Below are 22,982 nucleotides of genomic sequence, written 5' to 3' on the forward strand. Positions count from 1 at the left end.
TGAATTAAATTTCGAGAGATCCTCGGCTCTATAACTGGGAAAGCTTGTGAATGATACCTTTTCTTGAATCAAAAAAGGTCACAAGCAATGCATAATTTGTTTCGGCATGGCCTTTGAAAGCCTCAGGGACATTCCGAAACTGCTGCCTGGCTAAGGCGTCAAGCTTCTTTTTTAGGTCTGCTAGGTTGGCAAGAATAGATTTGGCCTTCAGAAGGTTTTCTGTCTTGACATGGGAGTCGAATTGCCCAATGAGGCAAGTAATATCATTATTTCCCTCGACACCGAGCTTGAACCATTCGATAGCTTTCAGTGGATTGTCGAAGACGTTAAGTTCAAGGAAGCCCAATGATGCAAAGCTCTCTTGGAGACCCTTAGATGCACTGATCTCGAGGTGGTATCGAGAACGCTTTGGATCTGTCATGGAGTATAACTGACCTAGGTAATAGTGGGCCTTAATAATGCTGGTATCTAGCTCACCGAATTTGATGGCCTTCTCGAGGCATTCCCTAGCCTTGGCGAGATTAGGCTCGGGCTTTGCAAAGTTGAAATAAAACAAGCCCAAGCTCGTGTACACATGACTGGCCACTAGGGAGTCATCTTCAAGCTCCAAAAACTGATTCCAGTACTGAGCAGCCTGCTCGTGATAATTTTTGGCAAATGCAAGGTCTCCAGCTAACTTGAAGACGAGAGGATGCTTCGCATCTTGGAGTTCTTTAATAAGCTTGTTAGCATAAGCGTAATCTTCCGGCAGAGTTTCTGAGGATCCAATGGCCTCAAACGCCAACATGGCGATGGCATCGTTGTTTCCAAGTTCAGCTGCCTGCTCGATCAACTCATTTTCAAGATCCACCAAATTTTTGTTCACGGCGTTTGACAATGCACGGATGTCACGCAAAACTGCACGAAGTGTCATTAGGTCGTCATGTTTTGTATAATGGGGGAGTCTTATATTTGTGGGGGTTTCGAGGTTTTCATAAATGTTGGTGAAGATGGGCATCACCTTTTTGTATGCAAGGCGCGAGTCATGATCGAAAAGAAGACGGCTCAAAGTTTTCTGCTTCGGTAGCACAGACTGAATCGGAGGCCGAGAATAGCCTCGAAGGAACCCCCGTGCTAGGCTTGCAGAAGACATGGTAGTACGGACCATGAGAAACGATGTTGGTGTTTGTGCACACCAGACGCATTTTGCAACCACTGAATTTCGAACTCTACTTAATTGCACTAATTACTTTAATCATAAGACCCGTGGTAGCAGCAGGTCACGAAGAACTGAAAATGGGTCGTCTCGTCGGCGGGACAAGAAATAATAAAACTCAACGCAGCAGGCTTGAACGAGTGGCGCTCCAGTGAAAGGGAGATCAGTAATGCGAGTTGTAGTCAATGAAAGTGTCCACCTGGTTGGCCGCGGACGCTCCTGGGGTCTCGGTGGTGTTAAGTTCTGGACTGTGAACAAGGAGATCGCTGGCCTGAAAGTCTTCGTTGTGTGCCTCGTGCAGGTCAAATCCGTAGACATTGCCATGTCCGTCGTTGCCGTTGAAGGCATGCTGTGTCTGGTAATCATCCGGGAGCTTGCTTAACTGTGCATACGGCGAGCCGGCCGCCTTCTTGTGCGATGGGCTCGGTATGACGCCGTCTTCTTCTGTGTTGGCGTTTGTCGAGGCGATATTAGAGCCAGGCGTCTGCACCGCACTGAAAAAGTCGGGCGTCGCTGTCAATATGCTTTCGTCGTGGTTCTGATGCGCCAAATGCTGGAACAGCGGGTGTGATTCGAATGGTGGACGGGCACTCACCAGGGCGGTGGCCAGAGCTTGGTCGCTGAGTTGCTCCCAGTGCTCGTGCTTGATCTGCAAATCGCCGTGCTCTTTACCTTCGTCAAATAGCTGACTGGCCATGGCGGCCTGATGGAAGTCAGGCGTGCCGTTTTGCAGAGGCCCAGCGGCGTGGGCTCTATCGAATGCAGAGGCTTGCTGATGGTGCGAAAGGTTGTGCTCTGTGATGAGCGATTTGAGATAAAGCAAGGCATGCTTTGGACCGACTAACACGTGGGGTGTGGAAGTGCCGCCCGGAGCGTAGTAAGCGGTGGAGACCTGTTGGGCTTCGGAGAAGTCATCGCAGATGGACCACTGGTTGAGGTTTGAATTAGCCGACTCGAAGAAAAAAACGGAGAAACGGGGCTTGCGGGATAGGTTGAGCCGCAACTCGTTGCTCTCCTTGTTGATGTTGTTGTCCAAAAGCAGGCACTGGAGGATGGAGCTAAGCGGATAAAAGATGCGAAAGAGGATCTTGGTGTTGTTCGACACGGCCAGGAAAAAGTAGTTGATTTCCTGGTTGCGGCGGGATAAAATCACCATCAAATCCACCTGTGACATGGCTGCGTTGAGTGTGAACGGGGCGAGGTTGACTAGGGTCTGCGGAAGATTGACATCGTGGGAGCCGCTCTTGATCCGCTGCCAGCTGCCGACAGAAAGCGACAGACAATCAACAAAACAGTACTTTTCATTAACTTCGACGGGGATCTGGGCCTGCGCCTGGAGCGCCGAGATGCTAGTGTACGAGTTGGAGCGGGAGGAGTGGATGCTGGAGCCCAGGTTGGAAAACGTGGAAGAGGCAGGCTTGCCATTATGGGAGGGCTTGACGGGGCGACCCAAGCGCTCGAACTTGCGGAGCTTTGCCCGGCGATTCTGGAACCAGATCCTGACGGCTTTTTCAGACATGTTTGTCCGTTCGCTGATGTCTTTGCGCTGGTCAGGCAGAGGATTCTGGTTCTTGTCGAACTCTCGTAGGAGAAGCTCGAGAACCTCGCCAGAGGCTCGGGTGCGCTTGTTGGCGGATTCTTCAGCCATGGGAGCGTGCTGCGGGGTCGACTAGCAGGTCTGCTTCGAAAGTTGGAAGAACTTTTGCAAGTTGGTAAAACGGGAGGTGGGAGAGGGCCCGGGTGGTGTGCCTGTCTGCAGGACGGGAGGCCATGAGAAGTGCTCTGGTTCGGTAGAGCATCTGGAGCGCCGCTCCTGCGCCCTTCTGCATTCCTCTGCTTATCAACACCAGCCACGGCGCTAGACAACCAGGGACAAACGGAAAAACAAGCGGGCCAACAAAAGACATAATGGGCGGGATCGGCGTGGGGCGAGCATCAAAAGAATAAAATATAGACCAAAACGTCGATCCGCTCCCGGTTGTATTTGCCCAAAACTGCCAGCCGAAAAGGGCTACTATTCGACCGAGAGCTGGTGGCTTTACTTCGCAACCGAGGCGAGCACGCCATCGCCATTGATTTTGTCTCCCTCCACGTTAAAGCATGTTGCCTCCACAAGAAAGCAACACAAAAGCCGTCAAGATGCATCTCCACGCATACTTCATCACATTTTTTTTTTTTTTTTTTTTTGCGTACACCAATTCTGACCTGTGGCACTTTTAGCCGCCGTGTGTCTCCCATGCGTAGTTTTCCTCAGGCCCTTAGCCAATGCTCATGGCGCCAAAGCGGCCTATTGTGCAAGCCCAACACGCATGCTTTGTTCCTGGGGCTGAGCATTGTCGAGTGGTGAAGCTCTTTGTTGAACTTTTCGCCTTTGTGGTCCGAGACAGCCCATTCGAGACCTTGTGGGCCCGAGAGCCTGTGGACCAATCCTAGGCGAGCCTCCCACGTCCCGCCTGGCTGCGAAAATAGCCGCTCAAAGCAACACTGCATCGCAGATGACTACTAGAGCATGAGATCGTCGAGCAAGAACTCCTCGAATGCCGCAAAGCACTGCTTCATTTCCCGCCAAGCTTTTGTAGGCTCCCATCGCCGGTACTCCTCCACAAGTTCCATGAGCAACAGCAAGTTCTCAATGTGTTTGATCGCGAGCAAGTCGTTCACCACGCCTCGAACGTTCCATGGAAGATGGTATAAATTCTTGTCGCTCTGCCACACTTGTGTTTCTGGTGCTGCTGAAGCGTCCGGCTTGCGGGCCGGGCCCACCCGTGAGGTTCCCGGTCTTTCGAGCTTCAATTGCCGTGAGCGCACTAGACTGGTGGTTTCCATGGTAAATCGTAGTCCGACGTCGTATACCTCGTCGTGCTCGTAGATCCGCCCGTGCGATCCGTGGTTAACATTAACCGGGCCCTGGAGCCGCTCGCTTAGATCCGTCACCATGTTTTGGTCCAGGTAGCCCACGTTCTGCATTGTGAGCATCACCAGGAAGAGCTTCACCAAAAACGGCGGAACCGTGCTGCATTCGTCGACGTAGATGCTTTTGTAGATGTTGGGGTGGCTGGCGGCCAGGTCGACTGCCAGGAAAAGCGGCACAAATTGGTCGTTCAACGCACCGACTAGGGTCATTTTCACATTCTGCTCGCACAAGTACCGGGTGTCTGCGCTGAGCTGCTGGGCCAACTCAGACCCGGTTTTTTGCAACTCGAAAAGCTCCTTGATGATTTCGTTTTCCGCTGGGTAGTATGCTCGGATCACCACTCGGGAATTGAGCCCTGGGTACGGCCCGCAATGGATACCTGCCATGCTGAGCATACCGAGCTTCTTGCGGTGCAAGTGGAACTCTTCACTTTGGTGCATGGCACTGAAAAGCGAAATCGCCGCCGGCGTGGCGATGGAGCTGCTTACGAAAAACACAACGTCGGCGCTGTTGATCTCGTGGCGCCAATTCCTCAAAAGTCGAAACAGCTGGTGCACCCTCTCGGTAATGGTGCCCTGGCCTTCTAAGCAGATAGCACTGACGGATGCATTTTCGTCGCCAAACCAGCGGCTGACTGCGTCCATGGCCCGCTGTCCAAACTGCTTGGCGCTGCCGGTCGATTGTGCAATGTAGTTCCGGACAAACTTGGGTGGGAGAAGACTGTGCATGGAGATCACCACGACGTTCTTGCGAGACTTCCGTTTCGAGGCAATGGAGCCTTTGGTGCCGAGGTAGAGGTGGCGTTCGCTGGTTTGGTCGCCCTTGAGGAGCTTTTCGCCAAGAAGCCGTGCTTTGGTGACGAGGGTGATTTCACGAAAGTTGTGGTCCAAGTCTGGGAGCACCAGCGGGTGGGCCAAATGAGAGTGAACCGACGAGGCTCTGGAATTTGTCTGAGGAGAGGTGACAGGCGCCTGCTCCTCTTTGGCCGTCGCCTCCTTGGGTGTCTCTTTTGGCACCTCCTTCACAGCACTCTCCTTGGCAACTTCAACCTTTGCGTCTCTAACGCTCGAGCTAACCTTCGCATCTTTGACGTCCAGGGTGGTCTCCGCATTCTCGTTTAAGTCGGCCCGGGGCTCAGGTGTCTGGTTAGCAGCCACGGCCCGATCCTGGCTTGTTCCCGTACCCTGGTTCTTCCTGTTCTGGGAATCCTTGTTCTCGATTGGGGCGGCAGCGGTCTCTGCCTTGACCTCTCCATTGTGGTCTCTCTTGCCTTCCTTCAAACCTTCCTTCTTCAAACCCTCCTTCTTCTGTTCCTCCTTCTTGAGCTCCTCCCTCTTGATCTCCTCCCTCCTCTGCTCCTCTCTCTTCTGCTTGGCCTTAGCACTGACCATATTGGCCTCCAAAAGCTCGTTGGGCAACGCGGGGCCTCTCTTTCCAAACAGCACCGGAGCCTGTTCCGTCTCCGTGCCTATCACGGCCAAATACGCTGTGTTTTCTCCACGCACGTACTTCACGGCGTAGTGGGCGTTTCCTCGGGAGTTTTCCAAAGCGGTTCGGGCCGCCCGGAACACCTCAACGTGGTCCGTGTCCTCTGTGTCCAGCTCTGGCTCTGCTGTGCTGCCAAAGGGCCAAAACCACGACAGACTCTGTTTCAGCTCGGGTTGCGGTTCGGGTTCAGAAGACGACCAGAACCACGAGGAAGCGGGTTTGTTCGATTCGGTGTTTTCAGCATCATCGGTTTTCGCCGCCTCCAGGGGCTCAGGCCCGCTCAGCCAGAAGAAGAAGGATGACTTTGATTCCGGCTGGGGCTGATCAGGCTGCTGGGGCTCCGGGTGGTCCGGTTCGGCGGCGCCGTTCTGCTCCGGGTTGCGCCAAAACATGAAATAGGCGATAGTTAGCAAAATAATCTTGGATATTGGTGTGCGCTGGTGGTGTTGACGAAGTGGTGATGTTTGATGTTAGCCTCACATGGATCTTATCAGGCACCCAAAAGCACCGCGCAGGCCATGTGAGAGCACCACGGAGAATAATATTCCCTAATTGAGCCAGGCTTGGGTGGGAGAGGAAAGATGGGCAATTTGGCGCTTCATTGCTGTTTTGTTGTTTTTTGGTGCTTTAGGGCTCCGATTGTAGTGGGGATGTCTTGGCTTACAATGGGTGCAAACAGGGTCCAGGACCGTGGGGTAGGCACCGATAGTGGATGAGTGGATTTGAAAAGATGTTTATTTTATTGGAACTACGGCATTTATAAGAAAATGAAGGGAGGACGCTTAGGAGGATTTAAAACGGGTTGCAGCGTTGCTTGGTTATGAGTGTTGTGGAGGTCGAGAGGATCAGAGGATCGAGATGGAAAGCACAGTGTGGAAAATGTGACATATGCGAGGTGCGATGGACCGAAGAGGTTGTGGTCAGGTTTGTTAGTGTGAGAGATTTGGCAGGTTTTTGTGTACTTTTTGTATTTTTGGGAAGTTTGTATGTGACGCTGTTGCAGTTGCTGTGGAGGTGACGGTATTTTTCGTATATCCCAACTTTTTCGCTGTGATATTTCATGTGGCTGAGGCGCCGAGCCGGTGTGATTTTGCAAACCGATGTAGATTTCTAAAACCGTGGATTTCAGAGACCGTAGGTTTTGTTGATCTGTAGATTCCATTAATTATGTGGTTTGTGCCCTCACATGCTGGTCAGGTTGGTGCTGATGATGGTGTGCCAGAGGGGTTCCTGATGCTGTTCCACAGCTAGTGCTGCAGTATGATGGGCTCCGTATTCAAAGTAGATGCTAGTGGCGGAGACCGCCGTGAAAAGAAAAGCGAGTTTCATTGGTGATTTTACTCTTGGGTGTTTGTCCTATATAGGCCACTCGTGGTGTGATGTTTGCAGGGCAAAGTGGGGCCCTCCAGGTAGAAGCAAAACAACCATAGGGGAGAAAAATCAGTGTTTGAAGATTTTCTTCTTTTCCTTCTTTTTCTTCTTTTTCAGCCTTCAAGGATTTTCTTTCTTTTCGTCACTTTCATAATTCAGCTGTGGTTAGGCAACCTCGATTCACATTACTGACCCGCATTGTCACACTGGCTGCAAATCAAGAACCACCAAACACATACCGACAAATTGAAGCCATTTTACCCAAAAACACCCATACCCACAAAACCCAGGCTTTAAGCACATCCTCCGACTCCTCAAATCCCAAAAAGCCGAAAAACCCGTAAATCATCCCCCAGGTCTTGGGCCACTATCTCACCTCATTCCTCCACACTAAACTCACAGCATGGACCCATGGAAGCAGATTGAACAGCGCTTGGGGGCCCGAGACACCCTAGAAAAAGAGCATGCTGAACACTACAAGGCATTTTCTCAGCTTGCACGGCTACTACGACCCAATTGGGACAAAGAGAGAGAGTCTGTGGTTCTGGAGAACGAAACGCTTGTGGAGCGGTTGAACAAGCAAACACTACGACTCGAGAGCTCTGAGGGGAAGAACGACGAGCTAGCTAGACAAATACGATCACTTCAAGCGGAAAAGAGCAAGTTGGAGCAGAAAATCGTGGCTTTGGGCGAAGAAGTTGCTGAGAAGAACAGGGCCGTGGAGATCCTCAATGACGAGCATCTAGTGCACCAGATTCAGCATAACGTGTTGAAGGATGAGATAGCCAAGCTCAAGGAGGAGAATACACAGCTTGTGCTGCGGTGGATGGCCCGGGTGGCCCAGGATGCTGATTCCATGAACTTGCAGAATGAAAGTGGATGACCCGGAGGGAATGAAGGGAGGGGATTGAAAGAATTACGAGATAATTGCCCAATTGAGGTGATAAGCTGTTGATTAATTTACCGCTGTCGAGTCAATCTATAACGGTCAATCCATTGTGACATATAGTACTGGTTACAAGACATCTGCATGCTATATCATATATCGATGGAGTCAATCTATAGTCGTTGAGTCAGTCGTTGAGTCAATATTATTTGTTGAGTCAATCTAAGCTGTTGAGTCAATCTTGGCTGTTGAGTCAATCTTAGCTGTTGAGTCAATTGGGCCTTATAGTCTGGTTGCCATCTGCATGCACCACACATCAACCATTAAACGCATCCGACTACAACTATCCCATGCACTTGTGTATTCATATGCTCGTATATCGTTTACTTGGAGGTGTCCACAACGTATCTGCCCAAGATCTTTCCCTGTTCCATCAACTCGTAGATCGATGGCAACTCGGACAAACCAACAATCTTAATAGGACACTTGATCAAGCCTCTGGCAAAGAAGTCAAGAGCCTCAGCAGAGTCAGCTCTGTTGCCCACGTAGGAGCCTCTGATGCTGACCGACTTGACCACAGCGTCGAACACTGGGGCAACAACCTTGGCGCCGGCTGGCAAACCCACAAGCACGACAGTACCGGTGGATCTGATGTACTCGACAGACTGTGCAATGGCCTTCTCGGAAACAGAGACGTTGATGGCACCGTGTGGACCACCGTTGGTGGCAGCAACAACCTCCTTGACAATGTCCTTCGTCTTGGTGAAGTCAATGAACACCTCGGCGCCCAAAGACTTGCAGAACTCCTCCTTCTCCTCACCGCCATCAATGGCAGCAACTCTGTAGCCCATGGCCTTGGCGTACTGGATGGCCAAAGAGCCCAATCCACCACCAGCACCAGAGATACACACCCACTGGCCAGCAGACACGTTGGCGGTCTTCAAGGCCTTGTAGACGGTGATACCAGCACACAAGATAGGAGCGGCCTGGGCCAAGTCCACGTGCTTGGGGATTCTGGCAGCCTGGACGGCATCGGCAGTGGCGTACTGCTCGAAAGAACCGTCATGCGTGTAACCGGACAAGTCAGCGTCGGCACAGTTTGGCTCGTCACCGTGCTGGCAGAACTCACAGCCCAAACAGGAACCGTTCAACCACTTGACACCTGCGTAGTCGCCAATCTCCCAACCCTTGACGTTCTTACCCATGCCAACAACGACACCGGCACCTTCGTGGCCACCGACCAAAGGCAATTTGGTAGCCAATGGCCAGTCACCTTTCCAGGCATGCAAATCGGTGTGGCAGACACCGGAGTACTTGATGTTGACCAAAAGCTCGTTGGCCTTTGGCTCGGGGACAGGGATGTCCTTGTACAACAAAGGACCACCGTTTTCTTCAAAGATCACTGCTTTTTGTGTTTTTGGAATGCTCATAATTGTTTGATGGAGAGGAAAGTGCTCTGGGCTCGGGGTTCAATTTATACTTTTGCAGCCGCTGCACATCTGACGCACTTACATGGACTAGTGCGCTCTCTCGCATAGGGTGACTGTGCGGCTCAATTTAACACGATTGGCTCCGGAATCAGGTGGTTTGCTCTCGGAGTGGAATTGGCCATATTTCGGATAAACTTTCGTGGAAAGGGGTCGTCCGTTGGCGGCATTGTCGGTTGCGCCAATTCGGTAAATTTCACCATAATTTCTTTTCGTCAAAGCAATCCTCTCGATCCCCTCCCTCAATAACGACTCACAGGGTCTTAAAAAATTCCCCCAAAAATTATTTTCCGATGGATGCTCTTCCCCCCCGCCCCGGAATACGCTTCTAGGATCTGCACCAGCATCGCTGTCAATTCGTTGTCACGTATCTGGATCATCACCTGATGTATGCGCTAAAAGGGCAGCGACCATCATGCGTTTACCGCGCCACGCCCTAGTCGGCCCGCTAACAGGTGGACCGTTTCAGCTGCACTGGTACATGCTGGTGACCGTTTCAGATACACGTAGCATGTTACATCTGCAACATCGACTGCAAATGGAAGCTTGTTCGACGTGTGGAAGGATGAATTTACTCTGCCTTGCAGTAGACAATTATGTCACCCCAACGCCGGGGGTCCCAGTGGAAGTAGCTGTTGAAAAAACGGCCGCATTCGTAGTACGACAGCCCAAGAAATGTAGATACAACATCCTCCATGTGGGCGAATATCACCAAATGGGATGGCCAAGGCCTTTGGGTTGTGCCAATGGCATTATTAAGAAAACCAACGGGGTCGTCGTAGAACCTGTCCAGTTCGTCTCTGTAGGATTTGACGTTTTCCAAGTTTCCACTGGCTAAATGCAAAGGCGGCTCGCATGTGAGCATCCACAGGTTCAGCACGAGATCCTCACGATGGAAAGACAGATGCCATGGAACAGAGTGGCACGGCGTAAGGAAGCCCACCGATGTAACTTCAGAATTGTTCGTGAGCCAATTGACCACATCGATCTCACCCTTCTCGTTCACTCTTGTGAAGAACAATGCAATCACAGCATGAAGTAGCACCACAGCAGCGGCCAACTTCTTGACGTGGCGCCGATGTAAGAACAGTCTTGCCGCTTGGGCCGTATGGACCATGAAGATGGGGTACAACGGGTATATAAAGCGAAACTCTTTATGGGCGATGCATGAGAACCCGACAATCACGAACAAGCTGGTATTGGCCAAAAGCGTGTTTCGGAAACGCCACATTGCAGAAGCCCAGAGGGGGATGTAGCCCATGAGGAGGAGTGGGATACCCTGGAAGATGTAGAAGTGCCATGGAGCACTGCCATAGAAGATCAGAAGGTTTTTGACCACGTTGAACTCGATGAAGTTGTATAGCGGGAAAGTCCACTCGCCGTAGAAGAGGTGGTCTGGGATCGCCGCCAATGCACAAACAATGCCAAAGAGCACGGTTAGATCGAGACTCACCAGAAGTAGTTTTCCAGGATGACCAGCGTTATTCAACACAAAGGAAGCACCAAGAAAGCCCCATAGAAGGGCATTGGTAGGCCTGACAAGGCAGCTGAGGAATCCAAAAAGGCAGCTTTTGAGGATCCCTCCGTTAGGTCTATTCCAGGGCCAATAGGCCAACCCAATGGTCGTAAGAACCATCTCTAGATTGTTCGAAAACGCTCGTGTCACAAAGAACCAGTTCCAGCCGCTGCAGAGCGACGCGGCCAATGCCAATGTGGCAATCTGGACACTCCCAGTGTATGCCAATGCAAACTTGTACAAGTAGGTTTCTCCCAAAGCAGCCACTATAGCCCCCACAAACCGAGGAGCCAAGTACGTGGACCAAGAATCGTCAAAAGCCAATCCAAACGCTTTGTATGCCAACGCGTATAGCCACACGTGTAGCGAGGAACGCAACTGTTCATGCCATTCCCATGTTATGTATCCGTATCCGTAGACCAACTTGTGAGCTGGTTCTAGCGCCTGGTAAAATTCGTCCGGCTGGAAGAACGTGCCTATGGATACTGCATTCAAAAACCGAATCGCAGCCACCACACCAAAGATCTTGACGCCTGGGTGCATGGTGGTTACTATCACCAAAAGTGTTGATAATGCGCACTTGGTTACTACTCACGATGAAGGAGCACCTAGCTGAGGTGATTGAATTGGTGCAGCAGAGTCACGTGGCTCTCGCCGAAGGGAAGCATCCCGAGGCCCGTGTCATTTCCATGAAAGCTGCCATGACGGCGGGGAGAGTGCTCAATACTTTCACTGATCCAGCTGAGTTGAGGTTAGCTAAGCCTGTGGCTGCTTTTACGCTACAGTGGACGGATTTACTCAGGAAAGACGCCGAAAAAGCGCTCGCTCTTTCAGATAAGCTTCTATGGCTTTCGTGTGAGATCCACGGCGCCAATTGGTACCCGGTTTTCAGATTTGAAAAGGGCCTGTCCATGGACTACCAACCTGTCAATTACGAGGATATCTCGATACAACTTCCAGAAACAGGCCTTGATCAGGTGCCGGAGTTTAGGCTTGTCGGTAGTGATCCGGGTCTCGAAGGATTTGACGATTTGTGTCAGGACTTGCTTCCGAACTGTTCGTTTGTTCTGTCGCTTCTATCGATCTACGATCTCAACCTTGGCGATAAACTCGAGAAGCTCGTGACCTACGACGACGAGGAGGACGCCGTGAAGGTGAAGCTCCACATCAATGGCTGCGAGCGAGAAATCAGCATTTCAGCCGAATTGCCCTTCTTGGATTATCCCGACGATGAACGCCATTTGTTTGTGCTATCCTCCACCAACGCTGCCCTTATGTGGCCAGCATACATTGAAAAAGCATACCTTATTGCCCTGGGCGACCACTACAACTTTCTGGGCTCCAATATGGCCCAGGATACATATATGCTTCTTGGGTGGGCACCTGAAGTACGCAAAATCAGCAAAATGAGCATGGAGTCCTTTGCAGAGCTATGGGATTTAAGAAAAAAAGGCCTCTTGGCTCTAGGTTTGGGTACAGGCCAAATGCTGGACTCATTGGCCTCGCAATTGGAGGTTGTGTCTGGACATGACTATGTGGTGAGTGGATATAGCGAAAAGGGCTTGACGCTTAAAAATCCATGGGCCAGTGCCGACTCTGGGCGTTTCTTAAACGTTGATGCGTCTGTCTTCGGTCAATTTTCCTATGTCTACTTGAACTGGAATATGGATGCCTTATATAAGCACAGTTTTTCCACCGCAGTGATCAGCCCTCCACCCAAATCGAAGGCTCTTCTTCTCGACAGGCCGCAGTTCGTGTTGGAAAATAGCAGCAGCGAGACTCAAACTGTGGGCATCACAGTGGAACACTTTCTTTTGAAGAACGAACCAGTGTCCCCCTACTCTGTGAGCGTGTACGAAAACACACGAGGCAAGGTGGTCTATCCTTCACAGTACGTTCGTGCCGCTGGCGGCAAGATGACTACCATGAGAGTCTACTTTTTGAAGTTTGAGATTGCGGCCAACACAAAGAACACTTTGGTAATTGCAGGTCCTCAAGGCAGGGTTATTTTCCTGTTGAAGCTCTGGAGCCATTCACCTGCAGTGAAGATGTACCGAGCCAAACCCACTTATGATAATGTTACTGAGATTGAAGATGCATGGACCAAAGACGATAACGGCGGTAATTGGGCACTTGAGCTGTACATCGACAATCCACAGTGGGAATTGGAGATCAAGCGCCGCATGCCGAAAATGTTTATCGCTGTATCGTGCAAGGAGGAGTCAGACGTCAATTTCCATTTTCTCCATACCGAAAAATCGAAGAATTTGACCAAGCTCCGAAACTTCGACAAGTCAAAGATTCTCTTTTGCGACAATTATTCGCCTGGTATCCACCACCATGAATTGCACGATGTGGAGCCTGGAAACTTGCGTTTGGTTGTGTCCAACTATAATTCTGCCTATATCGGCAAGTTTCACCTTCTTTTGATGTACGACGGCAGTAAGGGCGACCTCGTTATCGAGAAGGTGCCCAAGGCTTTGGGTCTCTACAATGATACCGTGGAGTTTTCATGGAATCTTCGGAACCGCTACAAATTCACCGTCAGAACTGAAGTCACCAACACATCGGTCATCTTCAAATTGCAGGCAGGCACCAAACCACAGACCTTATCGCTGTATAGGCCAGCGGTTCGTGCGTCTCTTTTCGATGCTGTGACGCAGCAGCCGGTGGTTGTCAATGACAAATGGAACGACAGTGTTTATGGTGTATTTGTGGATTGTGTGTTGAAAAAGCCTAATCATGATTACATATTACTTGTGGAGAGGTTCGAGACAGGAGAGGGAATTTGCAGGGTCACCCTGGGCTCCTCCAGCAGGCTCTCTGTCAAAGGCGAGGACGAAAAGTGAAGGAAAGGGATTGAGGAATGTGATGAAGGTTAGGAGGAATCTGGACCAGATGGGTTAAAGATTGGGAGTTCCCATCAGCCACCGTTCGAAAATGAAAAGTATTCCTAGTATGCCCACCAATTTGCAACAAACACTACGAGCATTCATCAAGCTAAAAAAAATAAAAAAGCCAAAAGCTTATATTGAATTAACGAAGTACGACTGAACCATCCTAGGTCCGCAGCATGCATTACGTCAAAAGCGCGTAGTTCAGTATCAACCAGTTGAGAACCACACAATACAAACGACAATTCAAAAATGAAAAATTCAGAAAAGCTTACTTTCGGGCCACAAAGGTCAATGTACCGCCGAACTAGAAAAAAATCTCGGTATTCTCCAACTTCTAGCACTACATGTTCTCCTCCAGTATCCTACCATTTGGCTGCGAAACAAAGTCACTCCAACGAGATGCACCATATCCACCAAAAGCACACCCAAAGCCCAGGAAGCAACTTTTTAAGTTATTCTAATACTACTGCTACCTCTCCCTATAAATACCCCACACTATCCGCCCAAAACGCCTCGGGAACTGCTTTTCCAAAAACCACGCACGTGACCAAACACCCACGCCTACTTGACGTGTTCTCGAGAATATCCAACCCCAACCATGAAGTGGACTTTCTTTTGGCTTGTGGCTGCATGGTGCCAGATGGCATTTGCCGCCTACTCCGACGAGGAAATGCAGGCGCTCGTTGCCCTGAAGGGCAGAAACGCCGTCATTGAACTCCGTGACGATAACTTTGAAAAGTTTCTTTATGGTGACAGAGACTACCACATTGCCTTGTACATGGCGCTGGACCTGCCCCAGCTCAATTGTGCTTTGTGCCGTGAGGTACATCCGCTGTTTACTACGATTGGTGCCTCTTGGGCCCATGCTTATCCCCATGGCTTCTCTGACGAGGAGAAGTTGGACCAGGGAAGAACGAACATCTACTTCTTGGAGGCGGACTTTGTGAAGGCCAAGAAGCTCTTCCAGCTCATGCAATTGGACCTGATTCCCAAGATCTACCACTTCCCTCCCTCGGTGCCGGGCGCCAAAGCCAACTCGTTCCTTACTCACAACGGCCAGTACCAGTTCTACCAGGGCGACCACACGCAGTTGATTGCCCAGTGGATCCGTGAAATCACCGGTGTTGCCGTGGAGATCCACGTGCCTTTGGACTACGGCAAGGTGGCGTTGAACGCCGTGATCACCTTTGCGGTTGTGCTGCTTCTCAAGAGATACAGCTCCTACGCTAGCGCCGTTTTCCGCTCTGCCTACGTCTGGGGCACCTTGTGCTCTGGCGCCATGCTCATGTTCACGTCAGGCTACATGTTTGTCCAGATCAGAGGAGCGCCATTCATGAGGGAGACCGAGAACTCCGTCGAGTACTTTGCCATGGCGACTCAGAACCAGTATGGTTTGGAGACCCAGGCCATTTCGTCCTTGTACGGCTTTTTGGGCTTGATGTTCGTTTTGTTGACCTCCAAGATCCCCAAGATCAACAACTCCAAGGCCCAGCTTCTCGCTGTGGTTGTGGTCAGCGCCTTGATCTACCTCGCCTACAGTATCTACTTGTTCTTCTTTGGTTTCAAGTCCCAGGGCTACCCATACAAGCTCCTTGACATCATGAGGTTGTAGATCCCCATATATATTTCGCCGGCCAGTTCAGCGTCAATAAAACATATACCGTATGAGTGGTAGTGGGCCGGTAGTGGCCTTGCAGTTATCTTCATGGATTGAGGTTCCAGAAACTAGAACCTGGACACTTCAGTTTATCGTGTTTCCTGATGTAATTGAGCTGAAACCAGAAAGCCTCGTCAAACATCTCTAACCATAGATATCTCGACTTCGTTGTACCAATACATGTAAAAAAACGAATTCCAGCCTGATCCTCGGACCAGCGAGGTCGACTCACTCTTGAATGCTCTCCATATCAATAGACCAGCCATCCATGGCTCTATAGCACTTCCATCGCCTCAAACCATCATTCAACAACTTCACCGTTCAAGCGATCCCACTCTCTTCTCCACAACCAGCAACCGTTTCTGTGCTTCCTGGAGCTTATTCTTCACAGCCTTGATCTGCTGCTGGGCCGCTGCCACGTCATTTCCAGCAATTCCTTCGCCATATCCACTTTCGATCTTATCCAATCGTTCAGATATCATTTTAAGCCGAGTGAGCAAAACGTGCTGCAGCCTGTGCAACTGAAGAAAGTTTTCGTTGAGACTGTCTAGCGGACCCAGGAGAAGCAGGTGTGCAGCTAGCTCTATGGGGTGGAAGTCTCCATCGGACTCGCTCATGTTGACATTTGGTTATTGAGGTGCGTGAAAATTGGTGTAGGAACCTCGATTCTTTGGATGAGTGATGGGGAGGGATTTAGTCGGATTTGTGGGTGAGTGGTTTGTGGGCCGGGGATTATTGAAGTTTCTGAAAGAAAATGAATATTTTGATATTAGTCTTTCAGGACGCAATTGCAGTTCATGGTCTTGTTGAAATGGGTGCAAATTGGGAGAGTTGATCGCATTAGGGTCTAGGATTAGCGGGATTCGAATACAAACAATCTGAAATAAACGGTGTGGTTTTCATCAATGAAACTATCAATCCAATTCGTAAAAACTCTGGCTGGATTTTGAAGTAAGGGTTCAAATTTGTGAAAGTTCTGAATTGTTGGATTCTGAAGTAGGGCTCAGTTGGACTCCACTGACTATGTAACGATTCGGGACTACGATAACTGGATTCTGAACTAGACAATACAAAGCTTCAAAAATGCCACACATACTACCACTCGAAGTATGGCTATTTCCACTAAAATCCATCATCTGTCAAAACCACGCTGATGCTGCTTCCACATACAAGTCACGCTTCATGACAACCACCAACGCAACGTTACATCATCCAATCGCTACTTGCAAAGACAATTCCACCACAATACTCCTCCAAAAACACTGTGCAAAATTTCTACCCATTCACCGCCAAGTTCGTGTGGTAAGCCCTCCAGTTGGTGATAATGTACCATGCCAAGGCATAGTTACTTGGCGTGGCCCAAATTACCAAAGTCTGTAGCTTTGGAGAAATAAAAAAAAAAGGTGGAAGCTTGCCGAATGGAGAGTATCACAAAAAACGATCGTAGAATGCAAAAAACGCTTTAAGAGAATCCCCATCTCCAAATCTCAAATACTCATTCGACTGCAGCTGGTCACTGCAAATACGCTATTCTCCAGATGCATCGTCTTATCTGCCTGAAAGTCAAGACCTTCAATGGCGTCGATATTCTTGCATCGTAACAACAACATATTTAAACAGCCGGGCTAACCTGATCCCATGATATGGCCGGCTCATCTCCTGCGGTATACATCGTCATCATAGTAGCCGCCTTCCTTGCGATCTTTTGTCTCGCCATGGGAAGGTACATCTTTGTCAAAAAGAGAAGGCACAGAACGAAGATACAAGACAGCACAACGACGCCGTACCAGAATCCACGACCCGTTCCACTTCATTTAATTTACCACGAGAGGGGTGTTCCTCCGTATCTGGAAAACGATGCTCCACCATTAATGGAGCTGGCTGCACCAGGATATCTGCCTCCTACTGCCCCTCCACCAGCCTATACTGAAGCAACACAACGCAATCCGCCAGCCCCTTAGGGGTTTTGAGGAATTGGAAGAGATGGATGTGATTTTCGTGTTCGTGGGAGATACCACTAAGGAGACATAGAAAGACTCTCCGATCGTCTCCGATCGTCTATCGCTGTGCCTATGCCAACGGCTGAAGCGTCAGAATCAAAGCACCCACATGAAACCGAATTTGAGAGGCAAGAGCGCCTCTGCTTCAGGAGCAAGCATACCCTCATGAAACCGGATTTGAGAGACAAATGAAACAACAAAATTCGGGTTGCCCACTTGTTTGCTGGGAGTGAATGACCAGTCTTGTGCACCTAGGTGACTTCGGTCATTTTGCAACCATTTAGGTGACAAGAATTCCATACACCAACTTGTACCTAGTTGCCAGGCCGTCCGTCAAAATGACATCCTGGCATACATTGAGCTTATCATGGCTCTTACGATAACGACGGTACCTTAAAGGCCTTAAAGAGCTTGTGAGTTGGTACGAAGCCTATAGAGCGAGCTATCTGCGACAACTTTTCAGACCCAGAACAGACAAAAATCATATAATTGCCTATTCACTAAAGGAGTCAAAGGCATCAACAGCATAGTTTTGATACTTGTAATATCATGCCTCCAGCAGCCTGTTTAACTAGCATCAGCACCATAGATCACCCTACTGGAGCAGAACGATATCAGATCATCGCTCTTCTGGTAAATGAGATAACTCTTTAAGAATTGGACTAGCCTTTCCTTCTTATCCGCTAAAGCCACTCCCCACCAAGGTACTATCGTACGATAACGTCATCAACTTTTCATCTACCTCCACCCCGTGGGAACCCCTACTTGCAGGAAGAGCTTCCACCACAGTACTTTCCAAACAGACTGTGCATATTTTCCGCCTGTTTGCCGTCATGTTCGTGCAGTAAGCCTTGCAGTAAGCGATAATGTGCCATACCCAGGCGTAGTAGCCTTGGCGCGGCTAAACCTGTCAATCCATGGGTTGAAGTTGATGGAGGTTGAATGGGCATATAATCGATTCACAAAAAACCGATTCACAAAAAGCTTTGATATGTCTCCTTTGTGACCCATCATATAAATTCAGTTACACTTTTAAGTAACGTCCATTCCTCCTTGGACGTCGTATCCATGGACTGCGGCTGGTCACTGAAAAACGGCTATACACCAGATACAAGCCTCATGTCTGGCTGAAATTCAAGACCGTCGATGATGTCGAAACTCCTGCGCCATCAGCTTATCAACATACTAAAGCAGCATGATGTCCTCCTTCGACTCAGTATATGCTTGCTCCAGTTTACTCCAATGATCCCAATACACCTCCTCCTAAAGCGATGTACATTGGCATTGCATTCGGCGTTTTAGCCTTGATTCTTCTAATTGCTGTTCTAAGAGTCTGCTACGTCAAAAGAAGAACACTAAAGAGGAAAAAGCAGAAAAGCACACGACCCATCAACAGAAATCCTCGTCCTGTTCCACTCCATCTAATATACCAGCGAACCTCTGCCCCAGCATACCTGCCGCCTGCAGCTCCTCCACCTGCCTATACAGAAGGATCCTATCGAAATCCACAGTCTGTTTAAATGGATGGTAAGGATTTGGAAGGAAGTGAAGACGAATATGCATAATTGTGGGCTTTCGCTGAATTAATAAAAGCAGAAGCTTAGGATCGTTTTTGAGCTATAGACGGTTAGATATTGATGCTACTACATTTGATACAGTTTTCGCCGATCGGAGGCGCTCCACACCTTAATAGACTTCACGATCGTCACTCCCTAATACAAAAATTTGAAAGAAGTTCGTAGGATAGGAATTTGAAAAAGAAAAAACAATGTCTAAACGTAGCAGCCTCAATCCAAATAAATTCCAATACTAACTCTCTCTTTTAGTTAATCCCTGGGTTGCCCGCTGGCCGGCCCGGAATTGAATGACCGGTCTTGTGCGTCTAAGCGAGCTCATGCGTTTTGCAACCATTTTTGACGACAAGACACCCGTACACCAGCTTACCCCAGGTCGTCAGACCCTCCGCCAAAATGACACATCTTGGCATTTTTCAAACAAAGAGCGGTCATCGGTTGATGATGACGTTTGCTACAATGGAAAAGTGAAGTTTTGAAGTCGCTGCGATGGCTGTAGCTCGAGATATTCAGATCACTCTCTGATGCCTAAACGAGGCCTAAATCGGCATAGAATTGTTTATATATTGACGGGATCGCAAAATTGCGCATTACGAGCGTCGTGTAATCTGCCATACATTGAAGCTTGCTTGGCCTTGCAAAATCAGGCCTCTGGATCGCCCTTGAATGCCGTAGATTCACCGTACTTTCATCAAAACTGCAAAAACCATAAAAAAGTCAGCTCACTATCTCGAATAAACCTCATCCATCTTAATTAACTTGCTGTAAATCTCTAACCAACTGCTCAAAGTCCACCCAAGCAACCTGCGAAGGTTCGCTGCGGAGTTCGCTGCAGAAACACCTAAATATCAATTGCTGGCTTCGAACGGCGAAGAAAACCCTTTTCCCTTTTTCACCTGCCTCCTCTGCCCGACGCTCTAAACCGGCAATCTTTCCAACCCGGTTACCCCAAAACCCCATCTGGCCTGCACACTCCCATCATCAACCCCAGATAAACAGCTACCACCTTCTTTTCCACCCACAAACCCACACTTCCCCACCTTTTCATGCTCCCGGGGGCCCCGTTGAATCAGTACATCTCTCTGCTTGTGCCCCAGGTTGCACAGGACATTCTGGCTCGGGCACTGGACTACTTGACGCTGGGTGCTTCTGAGAAAAACGAACACATGCTTCTCCACAAGTCTGCTCACGCCGTGAAGATCGGCCAGAGCTTCCGTTTCGATGTGGATTTTGCTCCTTTCGAGCTGGCAGAACACTACGCCAGTCAGCCTCCGAAATCGCTATGGGTTAAAGTGAAAAACACTGAGGCTATTACTATGAGAGCGGCCTACTTGGCTGGTCCGTATGTGTTGTATGTGGACTGCCGCCCCGACGACTACGACATTCTGAAAAACGTGTTTGTGACCGCCGACCAGCCCGTGTACGAGCCTCAGCTTCTACCGGGTCAGAGCTTCTATGTGGAGTTGCTGTGCCATCAGTATAAGCCTCATTACAGATGGACCATCGATGTGGTGTCCCAGGCGATCTTTAATGTTTCTGTTGCGACGAATTTTGAGGTTTCTATTGCGGCCAAGAGGGAGTGGCTCTCTGAGTCGAATGTGCAAGTTGTGCCTCATCCGTTTGTGCTGGTGCTGGTCCACGATACGCTTGATCTCTGGAATATGCCAGTTCCGGATACCTCCCGCCCGATCCACTTGGTCATCTTGACCCACGGCCTCCACGCCAACGTGCTGTCGGATATGTTCTTCTTGAAAGAGCAGATCGACAAGAAGTTGGGCGACGAGAATGTCGTGGTGAAGGGATTCTTCGGTAACGTCTGTAAAACCGAACGTGGCGTGAAATACTTGGGTTCCCGTGTCGCCGACTACGTTGTTGATCTTGTTACCCAGAATGAAACGCTCAAGGGAAACGTTACAAAGATCTCGTTTATTGGCCATTCCCTAGGTGGCCTCGTGCAAACGTTTGCAGTGGCATACCTCGAGGCAAACTTTCCCTGGTTTTTCCAGCAAGTCCAGCCCATCAACTTCATCACCTTAGCCTCCCCTTTAATCGGCGTTGTCCACGAAAACCCCGTATACATCAAATTGGCGCTTTTGGCTGGCGTGGTGGGCAAAACAGGCCAGGACTTGGGTCTACAGTACACCGAGTCGAACAACAAACCATTGTTGCTTTTGCTCCCCACGGGCCCTACACATCGCATTCTCAAACGTTTCGTTCGCAGAACAGTCTATGCTAATGCCGTCAATGACGGTATTGTTCCGCTTCGAACCTCTGCATTGCTCTATCTAGATTATGACGGATTAACCGCTCTTGGAAGAGATACCAAACCAGGCACGACCGGTGAAATTCCACAGGAGCTTCCTGACAACGAAGACAGCCAGACACTGGCTCTCAGCGCTATGCTCTCGTACTTCTTGCCTCAAAAGCACCGCAAGAGCGATGCAGAGCAGTACAATCGTTTCCAAACAACAAGCCAGGAAAACAACAACAAAGAGGGAACCTTTGGCGGGCTTCCAAAACCCTCTTTTGTGGAGAGTGCTGCCTCGTTAATTCTTCCACCACAGCCTTCGTTGAAATACATCACCAACCCAGGGGCACGAGACAACGTCATCATGCACGATAAAGTGTACCACGACTCGGACTTGCCGCCTTTCAGAATTGACGATTCCGCTGAGGACGAAAACAAGAGCATGATCCAGAAATTGACCGCAAAGGGCGAGTCCATTACCAACTTGGCGAAAACCAAGGAGATGGAGAGACTCGAGGAGGAAATCGCCCGTGAGTACCACAAGCTGATGCTGTGGAGAAAGGTGCTTGTGGAGCTCAAACCGGATGCTCATAATAATATCGTCGTTAGAAGGCGGTTTTCCAATGCCTACGGGTGGCCTGTGATCCAGCACTTGATAGCAAACCACTTTGACGTTGATGGCACCACCACGCCGGAGCCCTCTGAGGACGAAAGCATGGACTTGTCTGTGGAATCGTCGGCGTTGGCTAGAATCCTTCTGAGGGATCTCATCCAAAAAGAAAACGAGGATATCGATAGAGAGTCGCTCAACGAACCCGCAGAGCATGCGTGGATCAAGGCAGACGCCGACTCAGAGTCCATGTTTGCTGTAGGCCCTGCTGGTCTTCTTCTGGATGTGAGTGAGATGATGTGGAAGCTCAAGGACCAGTGGGAGAACCGCAGTGTGGACCGCAGCATTGACGAGGCCACGGCTCTTGATAGCGATCCATTCGAGGGCAAGAAGCTGGTTATGGACAGCTTCATGTGAGGCGTTCGTTCACCTTTAGTAGATGCATATAGATAATGTCACCAACCTTACTCCTCGGCCTCTTCCTCCTCCTCCTGCTCCTCCTCAGGTTTAGGCACAACATCGTTGATCTTCGCCAAAATAGCCTCACATTCCTCTTCGCTGAATCTCTGGTCACATTCCTCCACTAAGGCATACAAATGCACCATGGTTCTGGGCAACGAATTGAGGATCTGGAGCTTCTCCACCTTGACCAACTCGTACTGATTAAGGAAAGTCATGATTTCCTTCACGGCAGAAACATCAGGAATCTCGCCTGCCGCCTGTTTGTCCAAGCATTGCGTGATATCTCTTGTGATGACCTCCAAATCCACACCGGCTCCAGTGAAGCGTTTTCTGCGGTTTTTGGAGTCTTTGTCCTCCAGGGGTGAAAAAGTCCAGTTGTACTTTTCCTTGAGCCCGTTGAGGTGCTGGAGCACCTCGTAGTCCGCTAGAAAGGCGTCTCTTTCTTTGAGCACTTTCATGGTGATGAGGTAACTTGGATGTATTTTTCACGCGAACATCAACAAGGTGAGCCCAATGGGTGGTATTCAAAGGGGTGAAAGAAGAGGGAAATGAAGAAGAAAATGGAGGTGGAGTAATTTGAATTTTAGCAGAGAGACGAAGTTTGAATTTGTTCAGAATTACATCGTTTCAATAGTGGGAGATGTCATGCTACTGGAAGACGGCTTCTCATACATAAA

General features: G+C 49.6%; 11 protein-coding genes across 11 annotated transcripts; 4 read left to right on the plus strand and 7 right to left on the minus strand.

Moving 5' to 3' along the window:
- Positions 1-28: 28 nt before the first annotated feature.
- On the minus strand, positions 29-1,132 carry C7M61_002870 (uncharacterized protein; the record flags this gene model as incomplete). The annotated part of the gene is made up of 1 exon (XM_024858229.1): positions 29-1,132. One exon carries the CDS (start codon positions 1,130-1,132, stop codon positions 29-31), a length of 1,104 nt encoding a protein of 367 aa, XP_024713635.1.
- Positions 1,133-1,358: 226 nt separating this feature from the next.
- On the minus strand, positions 1,359-2,843 carry GRF10 (Grf10p; the record flags this gene model as incomplete). Its single annotated transcript, XM_024858230.1, has 1 exon — positions 1,359-2,843. One exon carries the CDS (start codon positions 2,841-2,843, stop codon positions 1,359-1,361), a length of 1,485 nt encoding a protein of 494 aa, XP_024713636.1.
- An 854-nt stretch (positions 2,844-3,697) lies between these two features.
- Positions 3,698-5,989, minus strand: C7M61_002872 (uncharacterized protein; the record flags this gene model as incomplete). The annotated part of the gene is made up of 1 exon (XM_024858231.1): positions 3,698-5,989. The coding sequence occupies one exon, from the start codon at positions 5,987-5,989 to the stop codon at positions 3,698-3,700; it is 2,292 nt and encodes a 763-aa protein (XP_024713637.1).
- Positions 5,990-7,371: 1,382 nt separating this feature from the next.
- C7M61_002873 (uncharacterized protein) lies at positions 7,372-7,851 on the plus strand (the record flags this gene model as incomplete). Its single annotated transcript, XM_024858232.1, has 1 exon — positions 7,372-7,851. One exon carries the CDS (start codon positions 7,372-7,374, stop codon positions 7,849-7,851), a length of 480 nt encoding a protein of 159 aa, XP_024713638.1.
- A 386-nt stretch (positions 7,852-8,237) lies between these two features.
- ADH1 (Adh1p) lies at positions 8,238-9,284 on the minus strand (the record flags this gene model as incomplete). The annotated part of the gene is made up of 1 exon (XM_024858233.1): positions 8,238-9,284. One exon carries the CDS (start codon positions 9,282-9,284, stop codon positions 8,238-8,240), a length of 1,047 nt encoding a protein of 348 aa, XP_024713639.1.
- Positions 9,285-9,912: 628 nt separating this feature from the next.
- Positions 9,913-11,400, minus strand: C7M61_002875 (putative glycosylphosphatidylinositol-alpha 1,2 mannosyltransferase; the record flags this gene model as incomplete). The annotated part of the gene is made up of 1 exon (XM_024858234.1): positions 9,913-11,400. One exon carries the CDS (start codon positions 11,398-11,400, stop codon positions 9,913-9,915), a length of 1,488 nt encoding a protein of 495 aa, XP_024713640.1.
- A 53-nt stretch (positions 11,401-11,453) lies between these two features.
- On the plus strand, positions 11,454-13,706 carry RIM13 (Rim13p; the record flags this gene model as incomplete). The annotated part of the gene is made up of 1 exon (XM_024858235.1): positions 11,454-13,706. One exon carries the CDS (start codon positions 11,454-11,456, stop codon positions 13,704-13,706), a length of 2,253 nt encoding a protein of 750 aa, XP_024713641.1.
- Positions 13,707-14,352: 646 nt separating this feature from the next.
- On the plus strand, positions 14,353-15,366 carry C7M61_002877 (dolichyl-diphosphooligosaccharide--protein glycotransferase; the record flags this gene model as incomplete). Its single annotated transcript, XM_024858236.1, has 1 exon — positions 14,353-15,366. The coding sequence occupies one exon, from the start codon at positions 14,353-14,355 to the stop codon at positions 15,364-15,366; it is 1,014 nt and encodes a 337-aa protein (XP_024713642.1).
- A 359-nt stretch (positions 15,367-15,725) lies between these two features.
- On the minus strand, positions 15,726-16,028 carry C7M61_002878 (uncharacterized protein; the record flags this gene model as incomplete). Its single annotated transcript, XM_024858237.1, has 1 exon — positions 15,726-16,028. One exon carries the CDS (start codon positions 16,026-16,028, stop codon positions 15,726-15,728), a length of 303 nt encoding a protein of 100 aa, XP_024713643.1.
- A 4,003-nt stretch (positions 16,029-20,031) lies between these two features.
- C7M61_002879 (putative lipase) lies at positions 20,032-22,260 on the plus strand (the record flags this gene model as incomplete). The annotated part of the gene is made up of 1 exon (XM_024858238.1): positions 20,032-22,260. One exon carries the CDS (start codon positions 20,032-20,034, stop codon positions 22,258-22,260), a length of 2,229 nt encoding a protein of 742 aa, XP_024713644.1.
- A 47-nt stretch (positions 22,261-22,307) lies between these two features.
- C7M61_002880 (DNA-directed RNA polymerase III subunit) lies at positions 22,308-22,763 on the minus strand (the record flags this gene model as incomplete). Its single annotated transcript, XM_024858239.1, has 1 exon — positions 22,308-22,763. One exon carries the CDS (start codon positions 22,761-22,763, stop codon positions 22,308-22,310), a length of 456 nt encoding a protein of 151 aa, XP_024713645.1.
- Positions 22,764-22,982: the final 219 nt, after the last annotated feature.

This window comes from Candidozyma pseudohaemuli, assembly GCF_003013735.1.
Source record: "Candidozyma pseudohaemuli strain B12108 chromosome Unknown scaffold00006, whole genome shotgun sequence".
Classification (NCBI taxonomy): domain Eukaryota; kingdom Fungi; phylum Ascomycota; class Pichiomycetes; order Serinales; family Metschnikowiaceae; genus Candidozyma; species Candidozyma pseudohaemuli.